The sequence below is a fragment of the Pristiophorus japonicus genome, unplaced genomic scaffold (genome assembly GCF_044704955.1).
Source record: "Pristiophorus japonicus isolate sPriJap1 unplaced genomic scaffold, sPriJap1.hap1 HAP1_SCAFFOLD_443, whole genome shotgun sequence".
NCBI lineage: Eukaryota > Metazoa > Chordata > Chondrichthyes > Pristiophoridae > Pristiophorus > Pristiophorus japonicus.
Genome location: NW_027254345.1, coordinates 156,599 through 180,702, shown reverse-complemented (window position 1 = coordinate 180,702; position 24,104 = coordinate 156,599). Strand labels below are relative to the sequence as shown.

Genomic DNA, 24,104 nt, shown 5'->3' with positions numbered 1-24,104 from the left:
CTTGTGGTGAAGGTGCTCCCACAATGATGTTATGTAGAAAATTCCAGGATATTGACCCAGCGACGACGAAGTTCCAGCAATATACGTCCGTCAGGATGTGGTGTTACTTGGAGGTGATGGTGTTCCTACGGCATTGCTGCTGTTGTCCTGCTCAGTGGTAAAGGTCGCAGGAGAGGGAGCTGCTGTCAAGTAACTTTGGTGAGTTGCTGCATTGTAAACATCACTGAGAAGTATTGTCTGGAGCATCCCCAGTGATGATCTTACTGTTGCTCCAGCCCTTGTTTCTTTTCTGTTCAGTGTTACATTGTGAGTCTGTCAGCGTCTTGTTGTCTGTGCCAGTTAGTGCATCCTTAGACTCAGAATAGGGCTGTCCAGAAGATTGGATTTCAACATGATGCGTTGATTGTTAAGCTGTGTTTTTACTGCACATAAGGGGAGTTGACAGCATTTTGGGATACTGACAATCACTATTATTGTTCCACAGATGACAGTTGTCAAGATCAACTTGGAACTAACTGTGTACTGGCAATAAAAGTCAATCTGTGCTCCCACTGGTATTACAACAAAGCTTGCTGCAGGTCCTGTAGAATTGCTAATTCATAGTACAGACCGACAGAATCACTGTACCTACCAACATGTGAACAAAAGAATGATGTGTGTCTGGTGAAATTAGTTTTACTGCAAGAATTGAGCGGATCCTTCCCTCAGCCCTTGTCTGCTTATTGCCATCCCATCGAGCTGCACCAACAACAGCCGGTGCTGTGAAGCTGTCCGATTCCCTGGCCACTCGGAAGCAGTCAGCCCAGTGCATGCTCTTATGTATAGCACTCTACCCATCAATATATGACCGAGCCAATGTACCCCGTTCCAGATATTGTTATAAATTATTTTAGTACCAAGCCATTCAAACTAGTGCTACTGAACATTTAGACATGGTTGTGTGAACCATGATTATTAACTCTGCAAACTATCAGGCAAGGCTGGTAACAACAGTAATAATTCCCTATTAATTTAATGTGATTCTGTATTACATGCTAAATGTTACATTAGGCAATGTTTCAATCTTGGTGTGTTTGTACAGTATTTGTATCTTTAATACACTGATTACAAATACTTCTTCACTTGTAGTAATGGAGACCCTGGAAGCATGGCTTCCAACATAATGATTATGGCATCAAGTATCAAAGCTGGCTGTCATTCCAGTATTCCATCGCCTCTGCCTCAGTCAGTCCAGTCCCTCTGCCACCTCACATCAGCCTCCCTGTCCCATTCAGTGTCTGGGCTACCTGTTTATCCAGTGTTTAATTCTCTGCCACTTCCTGTGCCCCTTGTTGGGTCCAACTATTGCCTTGTCCGTTAGTTTCTGCCTCGGTGCAGCGCAATACAGTGGCTGTGCATTGTGTGTTGTGGCATCACTTCACATTTCAGCAACTCACGAAACAGTGCTGATACTGCTCGCAATATTCTCAGCTCTGATATTCCAGAACTTTCCATCAAAAAAAATGGCAGGGAGCACTTTGGGTGGAAAATCAGTTAATCCCACAATTGCCCCATTATATGATCATTAGTACTTGCGTTTAATTCCTGCACATGGTTCAAGTGTTCTAAGGACTATAACCATCTCTATACAAGTTAAATAAAATGGGTTCAGGACCTAGTTTAACAGCCAGTAACTTTCTCCATACACTCCAAAATGCCCTCTTTAACAACTGGAGCTTGTGACAGTAAAGATCTTCATCCCAGTGAAAATGAACAACAAATTGGGTTCTCACGTGAGAACTGAAATCATGCTTCAATATTCTCGACTGTTCCATTTCTGGACTAAGTTGTGCTCAGGTAAAGAAGGGAAATTGGAGCCAGCTCACACCAACCTCATTCCCCCACCTGAAAATACCCAGCCCCCCCGGTCACTTCCTACTTGCCAGTGTTAAATGTTAATGCACCATCTAATGGCAGTACTGACGGTAGCAGCCTGTCTGGTGCTGGTTAAGCCTATTGAAGATGAATGTTCTGTGATGCCCCCTTCCCCCTGTATGATTATGGATAAACTTACAAAGTACCCGAAAGATCCTGGTCCATCTGGAAGTTTTCAGTTGTGTCAAATAATCCCAATGACTGCAGTTTTCGCTGTGGGTATCGATAAGTCAGAAGCATTTTTATAAAGAAAATAATGTTTCTGGTTCAGTTATAAATCCTGTACAGCTGTGTTAGAAAACCCAGGCTGACTGCTACAAACATGCTTTAATATAATGTAATATTTGATAACTTGTAACCTTTAATTTTATAATTCTATTATTGTTAATTATAGATTGATTTCCTTTTTCGCAGATGCATTCAGATATACCAAGTAAAAGTCTTAGGGGGTTATTTTGGCCAAAGGGTGAAAACAGGTGTGAAAAGGGTGCTGTGCTAATAAGAAATGCCTGTTTGAAAGTCTGGATTTAGCACAGTTTTTGGGCTAATTGATGATTATTATGATTTGAACGTGCCACCCGGCACTAACCAGAAACTAGCAGGTTTAGAACTCAAGTGCTGATTAGACGCAGTATATGTGGGCTCCTCGCACCCACTTCCACTGAATGCGGCACATTGCAGGATGGCTCAGGGACCGAAGGAGAGGATGCCCAGGTCCTCGTGGAGGAGATCCAGAGGAGGAGGGATGGATGCCACCTTGCCCTCCTCTCCCTCTCTCCTGGAGCTCCTCCTCCCATTCCTCGTCCAGAGCAATCAGTTCCCTCGCAAGATGTTCATGACCAAGCACTCCTTTTCTACTGGGGACTCCTATAAGGTGGAGTAGCACAACATGTACTCACTTTAGGTGAAGTCCTCAGAGAATTTCCATAGCAAAATACTGCGGATGCTGGAAATCTGAAATAGAAACAGAAAAGTATTTCCAGCATTTTCTGTTTCTATTCTGTAACAAAATGTTGCTCGAGTGTTGGTGAAGTCTTGACAAAATGTCCCAGAAAGACTTCTGATGTGTTTGAGGTCCTCTTCATAGCTCCAGGACCAATGATCAGGAAGTGCTGAGTATCGCTTGAAATCACCATCAACGCGTGTTTACTCCCAAACAGTTGGTTGCTGCTGGGAAAGGGCCTTAGTTCAAATGCTCGCCACCAAATTTCCATGCAGCCCTTTTAATGAGCCTCTAGGTGGTCAATCCTACTGCTGGCTTCAACTCCTTTACCAAGGTCTTGTCTTGCACTAAACATTGGCTAAACCAGCGTTTCAGCTTAAGATATGTCTTGGCCACCTTTTTAACACCGAAAGTATTCGGCAAAAATCACCCCCTACCATTTTAACCCAGTCCGAAGTATTCATCCTGGCCTTTTGGAGTTGGGGGAACTGGGGAAAAGAAAATTGGAACAATCTATGTACAGTTTGTATATATTTTAAAACCAGTACTTTATGAAAAATGATAATAAACAGGTTTGTTGTCCATCAGGCAGAATTTTGCGTTTTTTTTATACAATATTCGTCTCATTTCAAATGTAGGAATTGTGGGTGTCAGTAATGTTTGTAACTATTTAATGATATCCAGAAACAGAAGTAGAATGTGCCACAAGAAAGTTATGTGTTTTGGACATGGGCCTGAGATAGAGTTGCAGTGTCAGAGTTTCTGAAGCTCTCCAGAAAACAGAAAATCAGGCTATTACTTGGTAGGTGGATCCAATTGAATTGAGCCATGTTGCACACATGTTGGATGGAAGTCAAGTTCAAAGTCATGACAAACATCTACGTCCAACTCAACTCTACATCTCCTCCATTGACTCCAAGCCTAATTCTGTCAAAAACTCCTACAGCTCAACATCAGCAAAACTAAAGGCATCATGTTCAGCCCTTGCCAGTACTTGTATGACTTTGACTCCATCAACTTCCCTGGCTCCTTGCTCAGACTGAGTGGGGTAGTATGCAACCACAGCCCGCGGTGAGCATTCCACTCCTTTTCCAGTCCATTACCAGCTTCATATTCTTCCAGTTCAAGTACATCTCCCTCTTACTTCAATTTCTCTGCTGCTGAAACTCTATCCACACCTCCATTGCCTTGCAAATCAATGTATTTAATGTCCTCCCTGCCTCTGCCCTTCACAAACTTCTGCTAATCCAGAACTCTCTAGCCCAGATCCACTCGCACACCCATCTGTGTCCAATTTCACTGCCTCTCGAAGTCCTAGTCAATCAACTTTAAGATTCTAACTACGTTTTCAAATTCTTTAACAGCTTCGCCCTACCCTAGCTGGGAAATATTCTGTAGCCATGTCTTACCCAGCATCTTGTGTTCCTTAGACTCCAGATAATCTGCAATGCCCACAAAAACAGTTATTAATTAGCCTGACATGGATTTACAAAGTTGGAAATTCTGAAGCAGTCAACAGAAAACAAGACCATTAATTGGTGGGCAGATCCAATTGAGTTGAACTAAGTTGCAGTTTCTGATTACCTAAGTGGCTTAAAGAGCCCATAATCTATTTTGACACTTTCGTGCAGTACTGTTGGAGACGTTAAATGGAGGCCCTGTCTGCTCTCTCAGATGGACAAAATAATTCCACGGCACTATTTGAAGAAGAATAGGGGAGTTCTCCCCAGTGCCCTGGCCAATATTTATCCTTCAACCAACATCTAAAATAGATGATCTGGTTATTTATTTCATTGCTGTTTGTGGGAGCTTTCTGTGTATAAATTGGCTGCTGTGTTTCCTACATTACAACAGTGACTACACTTCAAAAGTATTTTGTTGTCTGTAAAGTGCTTTGGGATGCCCTGAGGTTGTGAAAGGTGCTACGTAAATGCAAGTCCTTTTTAATATGGGGTCAGTTTTCATATGTACCTCAACCACGCCCATCAATACCCTCATGGACGGTCGGCTCATTTCTCTACCTTCTATCGGGCTAAGCTTTCAGCCACTATGGCTGGAATTTTGCCGGTGTCAGAGGACGGGATCGGAGGCAGGTCAGCTGTGAAATTTGGAAATGATTGACAGCGGGTCGGGCCCCCACTGTCAACCCACCTCCACTCTACCAGGTGTCGGGTCTGTCAACACCAATGGCGATGAGCGTTAAAGGAATGGCTTGGGCATTGTAGGGATGCTTTATGGTGCTGGTGTGGGGTGGTGCCAACTTGATGCATCATGTAGCAGCTAGGGTATACAGCGGCGAGGGAGGCAATTTAAATGATTAAGACTTTGTTAAAAGACTATTAAATACAATTTTGAGGTCAACTTGCCAATTTTCCAGGGTTTCTACAAAGTTGCCACTGCTCGGGGATTACGTCAGGTAAGAATATCGGGGGTTGTGTCAACATGAATTAATTTCGTTACCTGACAGCTGCAACTGTGCTATAAAAGCTCCCATCTCACAGCTGTTCACTTTCCAAGATGAGAACTTCTTGCTTACTGCATTTGGAAGACACATTGAACTTTATGCAGGTTATAAGTCTTTGGAGCCATCTCTATCCAGTGTCACCTCATTGGAACAACCTCTCTCACATTGACAGATTGCTTCTGTCATCTACTTTATCTGCCATCTGTTACATGAGCATCGGTGCCCTTGAAACTATCTCACCTTGGTCCTCAGAATCCCATCACGATCAGCCTCAACACCAGCTGCACCAGGCACACCAGCAGCACCAACAACAACATTAATCTTCTCTACAATCAGCACCCGACCACATTGCTGCCTGGGACACCCGGGATGGCCTCACCATGGCCAGATTTACTTCACTTGGCGCTGTATACCCTGGCTGCCACATGATGCACCAAGTTGACACCACCCCACACCAGCACCATACAGTATCCCTACAATGCCCAAGCCATTCCTTTAACGCTCATCGCCATTGGTGGGGGGTACAGATATGTCTCACCATTCACTGCAACTCACGAAGCCACTTCCAAAGGTGCACACAAATCTGTCCAAGAAGGCAAATAAATAAAGATTTCAATGTTTGACAACACATTAACAGAAACTTTACAGAAACATTGGCAAAAACATCCAAGTGCCTAACCTTATGTATGCTTGCACTAGGTTGAGTGTGAGGGGTGGCTAGTGAGATGGGGATGTGATAATGAAGATAGAGAGGGATGGGTGGAGGTGCAAGGTAAGATGGTGTGAGTAAGGATGTGCAGGAGTAGGGTAGGAAAAAGTGATGGGGATGTGATGAGTGGAACAACAGGATGAGGTTGAGTGTGACTTTGCAATAATGTTTCATAATCTACTGAGATCATTGAAAGGTTTGCACCACTGCAGCCAACTGCTCCTGACGACATCCCTGCTTGTGCCCTCCTGTGCAATGTGCAACCAGGTTGCATTGGTGTCCTGGAGAGGTCTCTTCTGCCCATTGAAAGGGAAGAGAACTTCCCTGCTTGGTGGGAGTGATGGGAGAGCCTGGGTGCAGTCCTGCACCTCTATGCAGCGCTCGTCAGTGTTTGCAGCAGCTCAATGCTGTAGAACACTGACAGCACAACTGTCAAAATCAATGTGGCCAAGGTCCCTTTAAGGAAACTGGCTGACAATGCGTCATCAAATGACGTCATCAGACCCGCTTCCTGTTAATTAGCTGGGAAGCTTGCTGATGACCCCAAGACGAGCTACCAACCACACATCCGCACTATCACTAAGACCGCCTATTTCCACCTCCATAACATTGCCCAGCTCTACCCCTGCCTCGGCTCATCTGCTGCTGAAATCTCCATCCATGCTTTTATTACCTCTAGACTTGACTGTTCCAATGTACTCCTGGCCGTTTATCCATCCTCCATAAACTTAAGTTCATCTAAGCTCTGCTGCCCATCTCCTAACTCGAATGAATTCTCATTCACCCGTCACCCCTGTGCTTGCTGACCTATAGTGGCTCCCAGTTAAGCAATGCCTCGATTTTAAAATCCCTCCATGGCATTGCCCCTGCCTAGTTCTGTCATTTCCTCCAGTTCTCCCAAGATATCTGCACTCCAATTCTGGCCTCTTGCACATCCTCCATTTTAATTGTTCCACCTTTGGCGGCCCTAAGCTCTGGAATTCCCTCCCTAAAACTCTTCGCCTCTCTACCGCTCTCTCTGTTAACACGCTCCTTAAAACCTACCTCTTACATCTGCCCTAATATCACATTATGTGGTTCAGCATCCAATTTTGTTAATGCTACTCTGAAATGCCTTGGGATGTTTTACTACGTTAAAGGCGCTATATAAATGCAAGTTGTTGTGTATAATTGGAACCGCTCTGCCTGTAACTGGAAGGTCACAGCTGCTCTCAATGTGAACTGCTGGTGACCAGTCACTCCTCATGTCTGCCAAAAAAGAGCACAGACACTTGTACAGTTGAGAGAAAGCTCCTTTGCGATTGTCCGCATCCTCTCTGTCGCATTTCAGACTTGTTGCACTCACTATACAGTATTTAGAAGCAATGCCCCTATCTACACAGTGAGACTGATGTGCATCCAGGCATTGACCCAACACATTACAAATGTTGGAGATGGCCTTTCCTCCGTCATAGTTTATCTGGCATTTGTCACGTTGAGGATGTCTTGGTGTTCCAACATCCTCCCAATTGAAGGTAGGTCCATGGGCCTTGTGTCCTGATCCAGAACAACTTCATCCAGTAGAGCCGCTACAAACTTTGGTGCTCCTATGTTGACTATTTACTAACTTGCAGAGATGAAGGTGACTGTAGCACACTTAAGTCCCTGGTAGAGATTACACTGTATTCCAGGTCGACATGGCTGCAGTGTGCATGCTGAAACTCGAAGAGTTACTGTAAAATGATGCTGGGTACATGTTGAGGAACGACAAAAACACTAGACAGCTATAGGCACGGCCTTCAATGGTGGGCTGAAGGAAGTGGGGACGCAAAAGACCCCTTAATTGGAGGAACAGGAAGTTCTCGGAGGGTTGCAAGGGACAGAGGCAGGAAGAGGCTTAACCACGAGGATGAGAATTTTAAAATCGAGGAGTTGCACCAGGAGCACATATAGGTCAGCGAGCACAGGAGTGATGGGTGAACGGGACTTGGTGTGAGCTAGGAGATGTGCAGCAGAATTTTGGATGAGCTCAAGTTTATGGATGGTAGAAGAGGGGAGGCTGCCCAGGAGGGCATTAGAATAGTCAAGTCCGGATGAAGATGGAAGTAGGCAGTCTTCGAGATGGAGAAGATATGGGCCGAGAAATTCGGGTCATTTGCTCCTCCCGTTGGCGCCCCCAATTTCTCGCGAGAGGCGATGCTTCTGCACCCGACACAAAGTCTCGCACCTCACAAGTGTTACTGCCCCAGACGGGTTGCAACGGAATTTTTCCCCCATGGAGTTGTAAGCTGATCAGTCAAATGGGATGCCACGGTTGCAAACAGTCTGGTTCAACCTCAGATAATGGGATGGAGTCGGTGGCTAGAAAATAGAGTTTGTGCCGGGGACTGAAGACAATGGCTTTGGTCTTCCCGATATTTAATTGGAAATTTCTGGTCATCCAATATTGGATGGCAGACAAGCAGCATGACAAATCAGAGACAGTGAGGGGTTGAAAGAGGTAATGGTATGGTACAACTGGGTGTTGTCAGCATACTTGTGGAACCTGGCGTTGTGTCTTCATACGATGCCGCCGAAGGGAAGCATGTAGATTAGAAATAGGACATGCCAAATACTGATCCTTTGGGGGCTCCAGAGGTAACTATGTGGGAAGAGAAGCCATGGCAGGAGATACTCTGACTACAACTGGATAGGTAAGAGTGGAACGGAGGAGAGGCGTTGGGGGAAGATGGTGTGGTCAACTGTGCCAAAGGCTGCAGACATTCGAGAAGGATGAAGAGTAATAGTTCACCATCAGTCACTGTCACATAGGATATCATTTGTGACTTCGATTAGGGCTATTTCAGTACTGTTTGGAGGGGTCCAACATGGAGCTGTGGGAAAGATGGAAATGGGTGGCGACAACACGTTCAAGGACTTTTGACAGGAAAGGGAGGTTGGAGATGGTAATTTGCAAGGACGGAGGGGTCATGGGTTGTTTTGAGGAAAGAAGTGATGACAACAGATTTGAAAGGTATGGGGACAGAACAATATCAGCTAACATGGGAGCCAGGAAGGGAAGTGGGGTGGTCAGCAGTTTGGTTGCAATAGGATTGAGGGAGCAGGAGATGAGTCTTATGGACAAGATGAGCTCAGAGAGAGCATATGGGGAGATAGGAGAGAAACTAGAGAAAGATGCGAATTGAGGGTGGGGCAGGAGGACTCCTTAGAGGAAGTTTGGCCCGGTGGACTAGGGGACGGGAGGGAAGCGGCAGAGGCGGCTGAACGGATGGTCTCCATCTTAGTGACAAAGAAGTGCATGAGATCCTCACACATGGTGCTGGAGAAACTCAGTGGGCAAATAGTTTCAGATTCACAGCTAAATAAGTAACCAGTTTAAATTTGAATGAATTCGTGAATGATTTGTTTATTTTAGACAATCCCCTCATGTCGTTTCTGCCCCTTTCCCAGTTTCCTCCAAGGATTTTTCTCTAAATTTCACAGAGATCCTAAAATAAGAGAACAAAAATGTTCCTGTGAATCCAAGGCTGATGAAAATGAGAGTGCTGAACTGTGATTTATTTTTGATTCACAAAGTTCTCTGGTTTATTCATGTGACTTGAACAATAATGACCAATCCGAGAAAAGTCTCTGGAAAGCAGATCCTGAACAATGTAGAGTTAATCAGCACCCTAGAGTACATCATCAGCCAGCCATTAACTTCTGTCACACCATTAGGTCACACATAGAAAATATAACACATTAACATTAGCTGCCACCCCACATAATAAAGATTCACATTACAATTCATCTGGCCACTTTAAAACATGTGCTTGAAACTGCCACTTAATCAAACAGATCTTATCCATTAAATAAATTAATATATAAATACATTAATAAGTTTTTTGTATAAATTCCATTTTGTTCTTTATATTCAGGCCAGTGATATTATGGTGACTGAATAAAATCTGATTTTATTATTTGGGATTGTGAGATATTTACTGGTGCTTTGGGAATCGCATTCAATGATTCCGCCTATTTTTCCATTAAGTACGTAAACTAATGGCTTTGTTTATATTAAATTAAAACTGTTGTACAAACCCTTGAGTAACAAACCTCTTCACACATCAGTGCTGATACTTCGACTTCTGCTGAAAGCGTCTCTTGTCAGCTTGGCCCGGCCCATGGGCAGGTCCTTGGGATTCGTCAACATTTCTAAATCCTCCTCACTCATAGTGTTATAGGTCACGCTATCACCCCCGTTCCGAATCTCTTCAATCTGATGGACATAGAAAAGTGGTTTGCAATGGGAGCAGATTGCTCTGGAATGGGAGTGATCCTGGGGATAGGCTACAGCACTGAAGTTAAGTCCATTTCCAGCGCTGTGATTGTAGTAAGCAGCAGGCAGACGCGAATGCACTGCAAAATCTGGCTCCTCCTCATCTCCATCCCTTTCCTCCTTCTTACAGCAATAATACTGGAAAGAAAGAAAAGAACTTATAAAATTTATACTGCGCTTTTCACGACCTCAGGATGTCCCAGAACACTTCACAGCCAATGAAGCACTTTTGAAGTGTAATCACTGTTGTAGGAAACACGGCAGCCAATTTGTGCACAGCAAGCTCCCACGGAAAGAAACATGGCACAGCTTTAACATGAGGCCAGCAGCACACACTATACGCAAGTCTACACAAACGCATGCATCCAGTTGCTGGGCAGTGTTTTGGAATTCCAATATTGTGCCGTTACAAACATATCTAATGGGCAGTCTAACCACCGCCCATGACATTCAATGGCATTACCATCGCAGAATCCCCAACCAACAACCTGGGGGGTCACCATTCACCAGAAACTTAACTGGACCAGCCACATAAATACTGTGGCAACAGGCGCAGGTCAGAAGCTGGATATTCTGTGGTGAGTGCCTCACCTGCTGATCCCGCAAAGCCTTTCCACCATCTACAAGGCACAAGTCAGGAGTGTGATGAAATACTCTCCACTTGCCTGGATGAGTGCAGCTCCAACAACACTCAAGAAACTCAACACCTGCTTGATTGCCACCCCATCCACCTTAAACATTCACTTCCTCCATCACCGACATACCGTGGCTGCAGTGTGTACATAAGACCATAAGAAATAGGAGCAGGAGTTGGCCATTTGGCCCCTCAAGCCTGCTCCGCCATTTAATAAGCTCATGGCTGATCTGATCATGGGCTCAGCTCCACTTCCCTGCCCACTCCCCACAACCCTTTACTCCCATATCGATCAAAAATCTGTCTATCTCCACCTTAAATATATTCAATGTCCCAGCTTCCACCGCTCTCTGGGGCAGAGAATTCCACAGATTTACAACCCTCAGAGAAGAAATTCCTCCTTATCTCAGTTTTAAATGGGCGACCCTTATTCTGAAACTATGCCCCCTAGTTCTAGATTCCCCCATGAGCGGAAACATCCTCTCTGCATCGACCTTGTTGAGCCCCCTCATTATCTTATGTTTCAATAAGATCACCTCTCATTCTTCTGAACTCCAATGAGTACAGACCCAACCTGCTCAACCTTTCTTCATAAGTCAACCCCTTCATCTCAGTGAACCTTCTCTGAACTGCCTCCAATGCAAGTATATTCCTCCTTAAATAAGGAAACCAAAACTGTATGGAGTACTCTAGGTGTGGCCTCACCAATACCCTGTACAATTGTAGCAGAACTTCTCTGGTTTTATACTCCATCCCCCTTGCAATAAAGGTCAACATTCCATTTACTTTCCTGATTGCATAAGAACATAAGAAATAGGAGCAGGATTAGGCCATACGGCCCCTCAAGCCTGCTCCGCCTTGCAATAAGATCATGGCTGATCTGATCATGAACTCAGCTCCACTTCCCTGCTCACTCCCCATAATCTCTTATTGTTTAAGAAACTGTATTTCTGTCTTAAATTTATTCAATGTCCCAGCTTCCACAGCTCTCTGAGGCAGCAAATTCCACAGATTTACAACCCTCTGAGAGAAGGAATTTCTCCTCATCTCAGTTTTAAATGGGTAGCTCTTTATTTTAAGATCATGCCCGCTAGTTCTAGTCTTCCCCCATCAGTGGAAACATCCTCTCTGGATTCACCTTGTCAAGCCCCCTCATAATCTTATACGTTTCGATAAGATCACCTCTCATTCTTCTGAATTCCAATGATTGGAGGCCCAACCTTCTCAACCTTTCCTCATAAGTCAACCCCCTCATCGCCGGAATCAACCTACTGAACCTTCTCTGAACTGCCTCCAATATGGAAACCAAAACTGCATGCAATATTCCAGGTGTGGCCTCACCAATACCCTGTATAGCTGTAGCAAGACTTCTCTGTTTTTATACTCCATCCCCTTTGCAATAAAGGCCAAGACTCCATTGGCCTTCCTGATCACTTGCTGTACCTGCATACTATCTTTTTGTGTTTCATGCACAAGTATCCCCAGGTCCCTGCAGCACTTTGCAATCTTTCTCCATTTAAATAATAACTTGCTCTTTGATTTTTTTTCTGCCGAAGTGCATGACCTCACTCTTTCCAACATTATACTCCATCTGCCAAATTTTGCCCACTCACTTAGCCTGTCTATGTCCTTTTGCAGATTTTTTGTGTCCTCACACATTGCTTTTCCTCCCATCTTTGTATCGTCAGCAAACTTGGCTACGTTACACTCAGTCCCTTCCTCCAAGTCGTTAATATAGATTGTAAATAGTTGGGGTCCCAGCACCAATCCTTGTGACACCCCACTAGTTACTGTTTACCAATCGGAAAATAACCCATTGATCCCGACTCTTTGTTTTCTGTTAGTTGACCAATCCTCAATCCATGCTAATATTACCCCGAACCCCGTGAACTTTTATCTTGTGCAGTAACATTTTATGTGACACCTTATCGAATGCCTTCTAGAAATCCAAATACACCACATCCACTGGGTCCCCCTTACCATCTACAAGATGCACTGCAGCAACTCGCCAAGGCTTCTTCGGCAGCACCTACTCCCTCCCTAACAGCACTGTGGGAGCACCTTCACCACACAGACTCCAGCGGTTCAAGAAGGCAGCTCACCGCCATCTTCTCAAGTGCAATTAGGGATGGGCAATAAATGCCTGTACCGCCATTCAATAAGATCATGGCTGATCTTCTACCTCAACTGCACTTTCCTGCACTATCCCCATATCCCTGGATTCCCTTAATATCCAAAAATCTATTGATTTTACTCATAGACTGAGCCTCCACAGCCCTCTGGGATAGAGAATTCCAAAGATTCACCGCCCTTTGAGTGAAGAAATTTCTCCTCATCTCAGTCCTAAATGGCCAACCCCTTATTCTGAGACTGTCACCCCTAGCTGTGATTCCCAGCCAGGGGAAACATCCTCTCTGCATCTACCCTGTCAAGCCTTGTAAGAATTTTATATGTTTCAATGAGATCACCTCTCATTCTTCTAAACTCTAGAGAATACAGGCCTCGTCTACTCAATCTCTCCTCATAGGACACTCGCCTCCCCCCTCCCCCCACCCTCCCCATCCCAGGAATCAGTCCGGTGAACCTTTGTTGCACTCCCTCTATGGCAAGTAAATCCTTCCTAAGGCTAGGAGACCAAAACTATACACAATATTCCAGGTGTGGTCTCACCAGGGCCCTATAAAATTGCAGTAAGACATCTTTACTCTTATAATCAACTCCTCGTAATAAAGGCCAATATACCATTTGCTTTCTTAATTGCTTGCTGTACCTACATGTTAGCTTTCAGTGATTCGTGTACAAGGACACACAGATCCATCTGAACACCAACATTTCTCAATCTCTCACCATTTAAAGAATACTCTGCTTTTCTATCTTTCCTACCAAAGTGGATAACTTCACATTTCTCCACATCATATTCCATTTGCCATGTTCTTGCCCACTCACTTAGCCTGTCTGACATCCAGTACTGGATGAGCAGAAATTTCCTCCAACTAAATATTGGGAAGACCAAAGCCATTGTCTTCGGTACCCGCCACAAACTCCGTTCTCGAGCCACCGACTCCTTTCCTCTCCCTGGCCACTGTCTCAGGCTCAACCAGACTGTTTGTAGTCTATTTCATGTCCTATTTAACCCTTAGCTGAGCTTACGGCTCCATAGCCTCTTCATTACCAAGACTGCCTACTTTCACCCTCGTAACAGCGTTCATCTCCACCCCTGCCTCAGCTCATCTAGTGATCAAATCCTCACCCATGCTTTTGTTAGCTCCAGAATCAACTGGTCCAATGCTCTCTTGGCTGGCCTCCCAATTTTTAACCCTCCATAAACTGGAGCTCATCCAAAACTCATCCTCTCCACCCCAGGATTTCCCCCGCCCCTCACCCCACCCCGGAATTCCCACACCCTCCTTTGATTCGTTGCCTCCGACCATTTTAACAGCCGAGCAGCTGCTCCCCGCCAACAACACAGACGGTCTCGCCGCTCCCAGACGGACTCGCCACTCTCAGACGGGCTTGCCGCTCCCAGACGGGCTCATATCTCCCAGATGGGCTCGCATCTCCCAGACTGATTCGACGCTCCCAGACAGACTCGCCACTCCCAGATGGGCTCGCATCTCCCAGACGGACTCGCATCTTGCAGACGGACTCGCTACTCCCAGACGGACTCGCCGCTCCCAGAAGGGCTCGCATCTCCCAGTTGCACTTGCATCTCCCAGACGGACTCGCCGCTCCCAGACGGGCTCGCATCTCCCAGACGGACTCGCATCTCCCAGACGGACTTGCATCTCCCAGACGGACTCGCTGTTCCCAGACGGACTCGCCGCTCCTAGATGGGCTCCCCGCCAACAACGCAATGGACTCGCATCTTCTAGACGGACTCGCCGCTCCCAGATGGACTCCCAGACTGGCTCGCCGCTCCCAGACGAACTCCCAGACAGACTCGTCACTCCCAGATGGACTCGTCACTCCCTTCAGTGTGTTCCCACCCGTTTACCATAAACTTTATACACTGTATATTTCAACACAGCAATAAAACTTGTGGTTTTACCTCCAGCCTCCACCTGTGGCTGTTCTGTGAGGAGAGGAAATAGACTGCAAAATATTTGATTTATTTATTTCAGATGGCCATAGTTTACCCTGTGGGTTATTCTAACACTGACCTGCAGCCGGCAATAACATAACACGATGATTATAAAAAGGAGGATAATTGTAGCCAATATTCCACCTGTGATCACCACAGTCCCGGCTGTCATTCGACCGGCTCTCCATTAACAGTCTGTAAAAGAGAGATTAGGAAATTCAAGGAGAGAAGTGAGACAGCAACACCTTTCGACAAAAGACACTCTTGGAGAATATCAAACTAACAAGCCCTGCTTTTCACTTTGAAACGGAGTGAGGAAAGTTTCAATATTTTAACTCTGGAGTCAGGAACCAGCAATCGTTCAGCTGACCACACAGCAATGGTCACTCAGCCCGTTCCCAGCAATGGTCACTCAGCCCATTCCCAGCAATGGTCACGCAGCCCGTTCCCAGCAATGGTCACGCAGCCCATTCCCAGCAATGGTCACTCAGCCCGTTCCCAGCAATGGTCACTCAGCCCATTCCCAGCAATGGTCACTCAGCCCGTTCCCAGCAATGGTCACGCAGCCCATTCCCAGCAATGGTCACTCAGCCCGTTCCCAGCAATGGTCATTCAGCCCATTCCCAGCAATGGTCACTCAGTCTGTTCCCAGCAATGGTCATTCAGCCCATTCCCAGCAATGGTCACTCAGTCTGTTCCCAGCAATGGTCACTCAGCCCGTTCCCAGCAATGGTCACTCAGCCCATTCCCAGCAATGGTCACGCAGCCCATTCCCAGCAATGGTCACTCAGCCCGTTCCCAGCAATGGTCACTCAGCCCATTCCCAGCAATGGTCACTCAGCCCGTTCCCAGCAATGGTCACGCAGCCCATTCCCAGCAATGGTCACTCAGCCCGTTCCCAGCAATGGTCATTCAGCCCATTCCCAGCAATGGTCACTCAGTCTGTTCCCAGCAATGGTCATTCAGCCCATTCCCAGCAATGGTCACTCAGTCTGTTCCCAGCAATGGTCACTCAGCCCATTCCCAGCAATGGTCACTCAGTCTGTTCCCAGCAATGGTCATTCAGCCCATTCCCAGCAATGGTCACTCAGCCCGTTCCCAGCAATGGTCACTCAGCCCATTCCCAGCAATGGTCACTCAGTCTGTTCCCAGCAATGGTCACTCAGCCCATTCCCAGCAATGGTCACTCAGTCTGTTCCCAGCAATGGTCACGCAGCCCATTCCCAGCAATGGTCACTCAGCCCATTCCCAGCAATGGTCACTCAGCCCATTCCCAGCAATGGTCACTCAGTCTGTTCCCAGCAATGGTCACTCATTCCCATTCCCAGCAATGGTCACTCAGCCCATTCCCAGCAATGGTCACTCAGTCTGTTCCCAGCAATGGTCACTCAGTCTGTTCATAAGAACATAAGAAATAAGAGCAGGAATCGGATATTCGGCCCCTTCGAGCCTGCTCAGTCATTCAATAAGATCATGGCTGATCTGATCCTGGCCTCAACTCCACTTCTCTGCCCGCTCCCCATAACCCTTGATTCCCTTATCATTCAAAAATCTGTCTCTCTTCACCTTAAATATATTCAATGATCCAGCCTCTACCGCTCTCTGGGGGAGAGAATTCCAAAGATTCATGGACCTCTGAGAGAAGAAATTCTTCCTCATCTCTGTTCTAAATGAGCGACCCCTTATTCTGAAACTATGCCCACTAGTTCTAGATTTCTCCATGAGGGGAAACATCCTCTCTACATCTACCCTGTCAAACCTCTTCAGAATCTTACATGTTTCAATAAGATCAACTCTCTTCTAAACTCCAAAGAGTACAGGTCCAACCTGCTCAACCTTTCTTCATAAGACAACCCCTTCATCTCAGGAATCAACCTCGCGAACCTACTCTGAACAGCCTCCAATGCAAGTATATCGTCCTTAAATAAGGAGACCAAAACTGTACACAGTACTCCAGGTCTCACCAACGCCCTGTACAGTTGTAGCAGGACTTCACTGCTTCTATACTCTATCCCCCTTGCAATAAAGGCCATTTGCCTTTCTGATTACTTGATGTACCTGCATATTCACTTTTTGTGTTTCATGTACAAGGACCCCTCGGTACTGCAGCACTTTGTAATCTATCCCCATTTAAATAATAATTAGCTTTTTTATTTTTCATACCAAAATGGATAGCCTCACACTTTCCCACATTATAATTCATCTGCCAAATTTTTGCCCATTCACTTAGTCTACATCCCTTTGCAGATTCTTTGCATCCTCCACACAACTTGCTTTTCCACCCATCTTTGTATCGTCAGCAAACTTGGCTACATTGCACTCGGTCCTTTCATCCAAGTCATTAATATATATTGAAAATAATTCCCAGCAATGGTTTCTCAGTCGGTTCCCAGCTATGGTCACTCAGCCCATTCCCAGCAATGGTCACTCAGTCTGTTCCCAGCAATGGTCACTCAGTCTGTTCCCAGCAATGGTCAGTATGTCTGTTCCCAGCAATGGTCACTCAGTCTGTTCCCAGCAATGGTCACTCAGTCTGTTCCCAGCAATGGTCAGTATGTCTGTTCCCAGCAATGGTCACTCAGTCTGTTCCCAGCAATGGTCACTCCGTCTGTTCCCAGCAATAGTCACTCAGCCCGTTCCCAGCAATGGTCACTCAGCCTGTTCCCAGCAATGGTCACTCCGTCTGTTGCCAGCAATGGTCACTCAGCCCGTTCCCAGCAATGGTCACTCAGCCCGTTCCCAGCAATGGTCACTCAGTCTGTTCCCAGCAATGGTCACTCAGCCCATTCCCAGCAATGGTCATTCAGCCTGTTCCCAGCAATGGTCACTCCATCTATTGCCAGTATTGGTCACTCAACCCATTCCCAGCAATAGTCGCTCAGCCCATTCCCAGCAATGGTCACTCAGCCCGTTCTCAGCAATGGTCACTCAGTCTGTTCCCAGCAATGGTCATTCAGCCCATTCCCAGCAATGGTCACTCAGCCCATTCCCAGCAATGGTCACTCAGCCCGTTCCCAGCAATGGTCACTCAGCCCATTCCCAGCAATGGTCACTCAGTCTGTTCCCAGCAATGGTCACTCAGTCTGTTCCCAGCAATGGTCACTCAGCCCGTTCCCAGCAATGGTCACTCAGTCTGTTCCCAGCAATGGTCACTCAGCCCATTCCCAGCAATGGTCACTCAGCCCATTCCCAGCAATGGTCACTCAGTCTGTTCCCAGCAATGGTCACTCAGCCCATTCCCAGCAATGGTCACTCAGCCCATTCCCAGCAATGGTCACTCAGTCTGTTCCCAGCAATGGTCACTCAGTCTGTTCCCAGCAATGGTCACTCAGCCCATTCCCAGCAATGGTCATTCAGCCTGTTCCCAGCAATGGTCACTCCATCTATTGCCAGTATTGGTCACTCAACCCATTCCCAGCAATGGTCACTCAGCCCATTCCCAGCAATGGTCATTCAGCCTGTTCCCAGCAATGGTCACTCCATCTATTGCCGGTATTGGTCACTCAACCCATTCCCAGCAATGGTCACTCAGTCTGTTCCAGCAATGGTCACTCTGCCCGTTCCCAGCAATGGTCACTCCATCTGTTGCCAGCAATGGTCACTCAGTCCGTTCCCAGTAATGGTCACTCAGTCTGTTCCCAGCAATGGTCACTCAATCCATTCCCAGCAATGGTCACTCAGCCCATTCCCAGCAATGGTCAGTATGTCTGTTCCCAGCAATGGTCACTCAGTCCGTTCCCAGTAATGGTCACTCAGTCTGTTCCCAGCAATGGTCACTCAGCCCATTCCCAGCAATGGTCAATCAGCCCATTCCCAGCAGTGGTCACTCAGTCCGTTCCCAGTAATGGTCACTCAGCCCATTCCTAGCAATGGTCACTCAGCCCATTCCCAGCAATGGTCAATCAGCCCATTCCCAGCAATGGTCACTCAGTCCGTTCCCAGCAATGGTCACTCAGCCCGTTCCCAACAATGGTCACTCCGCCCGTTCCCAGCAATGGCCAGTATGTCTGTTCCCAGCAATGGTCAGTATGTATGTTTCCAGCAATGAGGCCGCCCAATTCACCGACAGAACAAATAATATCAGGAGTGTGGGGCAAAACTGACCGTGTTCGCTGCCATCATCAACTGGGGGGGTGTCCCCGGGGAGTGGAGGGCGGAGGGGTGGGAGAATTTGTTACAGTCACAAGCAGGACCCAAACCCCATTGAGACTTAATAAAATGTGTTTTTGTTTTTATTTACCTTTTCTGAATATACGGTTTGTATCTTGCCCCAATCACCGTCCTATCAGTGGTGGGTGTCTCTGTGGGAGCTGGTGATCGGACAGTAAAGGGACGAGTTTTACAAACTAAATTCGGGTTATAGTGCAGTCAGGTGACAGGATCAGAGGCTTTTATTAACACGTAGTGCCGGTGTTAATTGGCATCATGCTCCTGTATTATAGAATCGTAGAATCTATCAGCACAGAGGAGGCCATTCGGCCTATCGTGCCCGTGCTGGGATTATCTGTTCAGCTCTCTACTTCAATCACATTTCCCTGTCCGTCAATATTCCTCTGTATGTTCTTTCTTATCCAATTCCCTTTTAATGTTGATATAATCTCTGATAACAGCCACCTTCCATGAAGCATTCCATGTTCTAATAATCACTTCCTCCTTTTCCTGTTAGTCTGAGCTTTCTCAACCTCTGCCCTGTTAACAGTGTCTGTATTTCTGCATCTTCTGGTGTGTGAGTTGCTGAGGTTTTGTTTGTGTGATGATGGATTTTAAACTAACTGACATGGTGGAGTGACAGTGAGTTCTGATCATCAACCTCCTCGACCCAAAAACACATCGCCCGTTGGTCACATGACGAATAAAAGGCTCTTACATCGTAGTTTGTAAATAGATTTTTCCTCAGAAACAGACCATAAACATCATAAACATAACGAGGCCAGACTACAAACAGCAACACACAGCAAATTACCTGCCGCTTTCGGGGTAAGGAACAGGGCAGTTTCCCCCAGACTGGCTCACATCATCAAATGTTAAATCACAAATATTTCTGTGTCTCAATAACAGGCTGCAAAATATAAACAGCACATCTGGAACCACAGGCGCTGCTGCCACCTGCTGCCCTCATTGACACACTGCACGTCCTGGCATGGCAGTTTCACCCAATCACCATTCTCCGGCTGTTTCTATGGTAATGGAAGGCTGCTCTGCATCCCAGTTACCGTGGCTACGGTGATGCAACAATCTTCTCAAATCAAAGGCTCCAAACACATACACAACCAAACAACATGATTCATTGGGACGCCCCCACAGTCAGACAGTCTGCGGACACTTTAGGGGCGATTTTAAACCTGCTTGGCGTAATTTGTATGGGCGGGCAGCTAAAATGCCCATGGATTCTGCTGCCTTCCCTCCAATCTTTAGCTGCTCCCCTGTGCAGGCGAGAGGCAGACCTGCAGCGAGGGAGCGGGCCCTTTAAATATGTAAATGAGACTCCAATGACATCATCAGATTTGAACTGCAATTTTAACTCAGTTCACTCTGAATCCCCACACTCCCACAAGTTATCATTCCCCACCCCACAGGCTCCCATTCCCAACCCCCCCACCAAACAGGCTCCCAATCCCCACCCCACAGACTCCCATTCCCCATCCCACAGGCTCCCATTCCCCACCCCCAAAACCCACAGGCTCCCAATCCCCACCCCACAGGCTCCCATTCCCAACCCCCCACCCCACAGGCTCCCAATCCCCACCCCACAGACTCCCATTCCCCATCCCACAGGCTCCCATTCCCCACCCAAAAGGCTCCCATTCCCCACCCTACAGAACCCATTTTCTCCCAATCCCCACCCCCACAGGCTCCCATTCCCCATCCCACAGGCTCCCATTTCCCACCCTACAGAACCCATTTTCTCCCAATCCCCACCCCCACAGGCTCCCATTCCCCATCCCACAGGCTCCCATTCCCCACCCCCACAGGCTCCCATTCCCCATCCCACAGAACCCATTCGCTCCCATTCCCCACCCCCACAGGCTCCCATTCCCCATCCCACAGAACCCATTCGCTCCCATTCCCCATCCCACAGGCTCCCATTCCCCACCCCCACAGGCTCCCATTCCCCATCCCACAGAACCCATTCGCTCCCATTCCCCATCCCGCAGGCTCCCATTCCCCACCCCCACAGGCTTCCATTCCCCATCCCACAGAACCCATTCGCTCCCATTCCCCATCCCACAGGCTCCCATTCCCCACCCCCACAGGCTCCCATTCCCCATCCCACAGAACCCATTCGCTCCCATTCCCCACCCCCACACAACCCATTCCCCACCCCCAGTGGCTCTGTTTCCCCGACCCACAGGCTCTTTTGATGAAGAGGTTGTGTCGACTCCAGCAGAAAATCCGGTTTGTCACGCTCCGATTAAAGCTCCTGCTCAATCCTGTTCTACAATATTCAGCGTTCCCAACAAGGTCGGTTACAGAAAGGGTCGAAATCTCCAAATCTGCTCAAAGAGTTCTCAAACTTCAATCGGCATCAAATTCCAACAGTTTATGGATTTCACCATGTCATATACAGAAATAATCAGAAAAGAGACTTTTTAAGTAGTTTCCACAGTTACCTCCATCAGATCATCTGTGTGCGAAACAAAAAACTGTGAGCACAATTATTCACACTCCCTCCACCAGTGACGCATGGTGTGCAAACAGGGTGCCTGACAACCATTTCCATAGCAACCCCATTAAAACAGGTCACAGCTCACTCTCAATTATCATAAAATCTGAAAATATACTTTTATATACTATAGATGCAGTGCCCGTGTCACGGGCTGTTACTGTCTCAGTACCAGAACGACGTGCAACTGTTAGCTCAACGCACCAATATTGCACAAAAACATTTCTTAACTCTTAATCCACCAACTCCAATTCCCACCAACCTGTCCCCACCAGTAACTGCACCTCAGTGATAAACAGTGACAGACCTGTACCCACCAGTACCGTACCCCAGTGTTATACAGTGACAGACCTGTACCCACCAGTACCGTACCCCAGTGTTATACAGTGACAGACCTGTACCCACCAGTACCGTACCCCAGTGTTATACAGTGACAGACCTGCACCCACCAGTACCGTACCCCAGTGTTATACAGTGACAGACCTGCACCCACCAGTACTGTACCCCAGTGTTATACAGTGACAGACCTGTACCCACCAGTACTGTACCCCAGTGTTATACAGTGACAGACCTGTACCCACCAGCACCGTACCCCAGTGTTATACAGTGACAGACCTGCACCCACCAGTACTGTACCCCAGTGTTACACAGTGACAGACCTGTACCCACCAGTAACTGTACCCCAGTTTTGTACAGTGACAGACCTGTACCCACAGTAACTATACCCCAGTGTTATACAGTGACAGACCTGTACCCACCAGTAACTGTACCCCAGTGATATACAGTGACAGACCTGTACCCACCAGTACTGTACCCCAGTGTTATACAGTGACAGACCTGTACCCACCAGTACTGTACCCCAGTGTTATACAGTGACAGACCTGCACCCACCAGTAACTGTACCCCAGTGATATAGTGACAACCTGTACCCACCAGTAACTGTACCCCAGTGATAAACAGTGACAGACCTGTACCCACCAGTAACTGTACCCCAATGATATACAGTGACAGACCTGTGCCCACCAGTAACTGTACCCCAGTGATAAACAGTGACAGACCTGTACCCACCAGGAACTGTACCCCAGTGATATACAGTGACAGACCTGTGCCCACCAGTAACTGTAACCCAGTGTTATACAGTGACAGACCTGTACCCACCAGTAACTGTACCCCAGTGATATAAAGTGACAGACCTGTACCCACCAGCACAGCACCCCAGTGTTATACAGTGACAGACCTGTACCCACCAGTACTGTACCCCACTGTTATATAGTGACAGACCTGTAACACCCAGTACCGTACCCCAGTGTTATACAGTGACAGACCTGTACCAACCAGTACTGTACCCCAGTGTTATACAGTGACAGACCAGTACCCAGCAGTAACTGTACCCCAGTGATATACAGTGACAGACCTGTACCCACCAGTAACTGTACCCCAGTGATAAACAGTGACAGACCTGTACCCACCAGTAACTGCACCCCAGTGATAAACAGTGACAGACCTGTACCCACCAGTAACTGTACCCCAGTGATATACAGTGACAGACCTGTGCCCACCAGTAACTGTAACCCAGTGTTATACAGTGACAGACCTGTACCCACAAGTAACTGTACGCCAGTGATATACAGTGACAGACCTGTACCCACCAGTAACTGTACCCCAGTGATATACAGTGACAGACCTGTACCCACCAGTACCGTACCCCAGTGTTATACAGTGACAGACCTGTCCCCACCAGGAACTGTACCCCAGTGATATACAGTGACAGACCTGTACCCACCAGTAACTGTACCCCAGTGATATACAGTGACAGACCTGTACCCACCAGTACCGTACCCCAGTGTTATACAGTGACAGACCTGTCCCCACCAGTAACTGTACCCCAATGTTATACAGTAACAGACCTGTCCCCACCAGTAACTGTACCTCAGTGATATACAGTGACAGACCTGCACCCACCAGTACCGTACCCCAGTGTTATATAGTGACAGACCTGTACCCATCAGTACTGTACCCTAGTGTTATATAGTGACAGACCTGTACCCACCAGTACTGTACCCCAGTGTTATATAGTGACAGACCTGTACCCACCAGTACCGTACCCCAGTGTTATACAGTGACAGACCTGTACCCACCAGTACTGTACCCCAGTGTTATACAGTAACAGACCTCTACCCACCAGTGCTGTACCCCAGTGTTATACAGTGACAGACCTGTACCCACCAGTAATGTACCCCAGTGTTATACAGTGACAGACCTGTACCCACCGGTGCTGTAACCCAATGTTATACAGTGACAGACCTGTACCCACCAGTACTGTACCACAGTGTTATACAGTGACAGACCTGCACCCACCAGTACTGTACCCCAGTGTTACACAGTAACAGACCTGTAC

The 24,104-nt window shown here is 47.1% G+C and overlaps 2 protein-coding genes across 2 annotated transcripts in view; one reads left to right on the top strand and one right to left on the bottom strand.

Annotated features, from left to right (window-relative positions):
• The window catches only part of LOC139251771 (ADAMTS-like protein 2), a 125,861-nt gene extending 122,455 nt beyond the window's left edge, over positions 1-3,406 (top strand). The window contains exon 19 of the mRNA XM_070873303.1: positions 485-3,406. Coding sequence (XP_070729404.1) covers positions 485-603 — 119 coding nt within the window. The 3' untranslated portion in view covers positions 604-3,406. The remainder of the gene's footprint in view (positions 1-484) is intronic.
• A 6,516-nt stretch (positions 3,407-9,922) lies between these two features.
• Positions 9,923-15,214, bottom strand: LOC139251769 (protein FAM163B-like). The gene is made up of 2 exons (XM_070873301.1): positions 15,122-15,214; positions 9,923-10,465 (listed from the first exon to the last, which is right to left on the bottom strand). The coding sequence occupies exons 1-2, from the start codon at positions 15,212-15,214 to the stop codon at positions 10,109-10,111; spliced, it is 450 nt and encodes a 149-aa protein (XP_070729402.1). The 3' UTR covers positions 9,923-10,108.
• Positions 15,215-24,104: the final 8,890 nt, after the last annotated feature.

Coding starts and splice junctions, on each gene's coding strand:
- LOC139251769 (XM_070873301.1), bottom strand. CDS start 15,214: ATGACAGCCGGGACTGTGGTGATCACAGGTGGAATATTGGCTACAATT. Junction 10,466..15,121: donor TATGTTATTGCCGGCTGCAG/GTCAGTGTTAGA, acceptor CTTTCTTTCCAG/TATTATTGCTGTAAGAAGGA.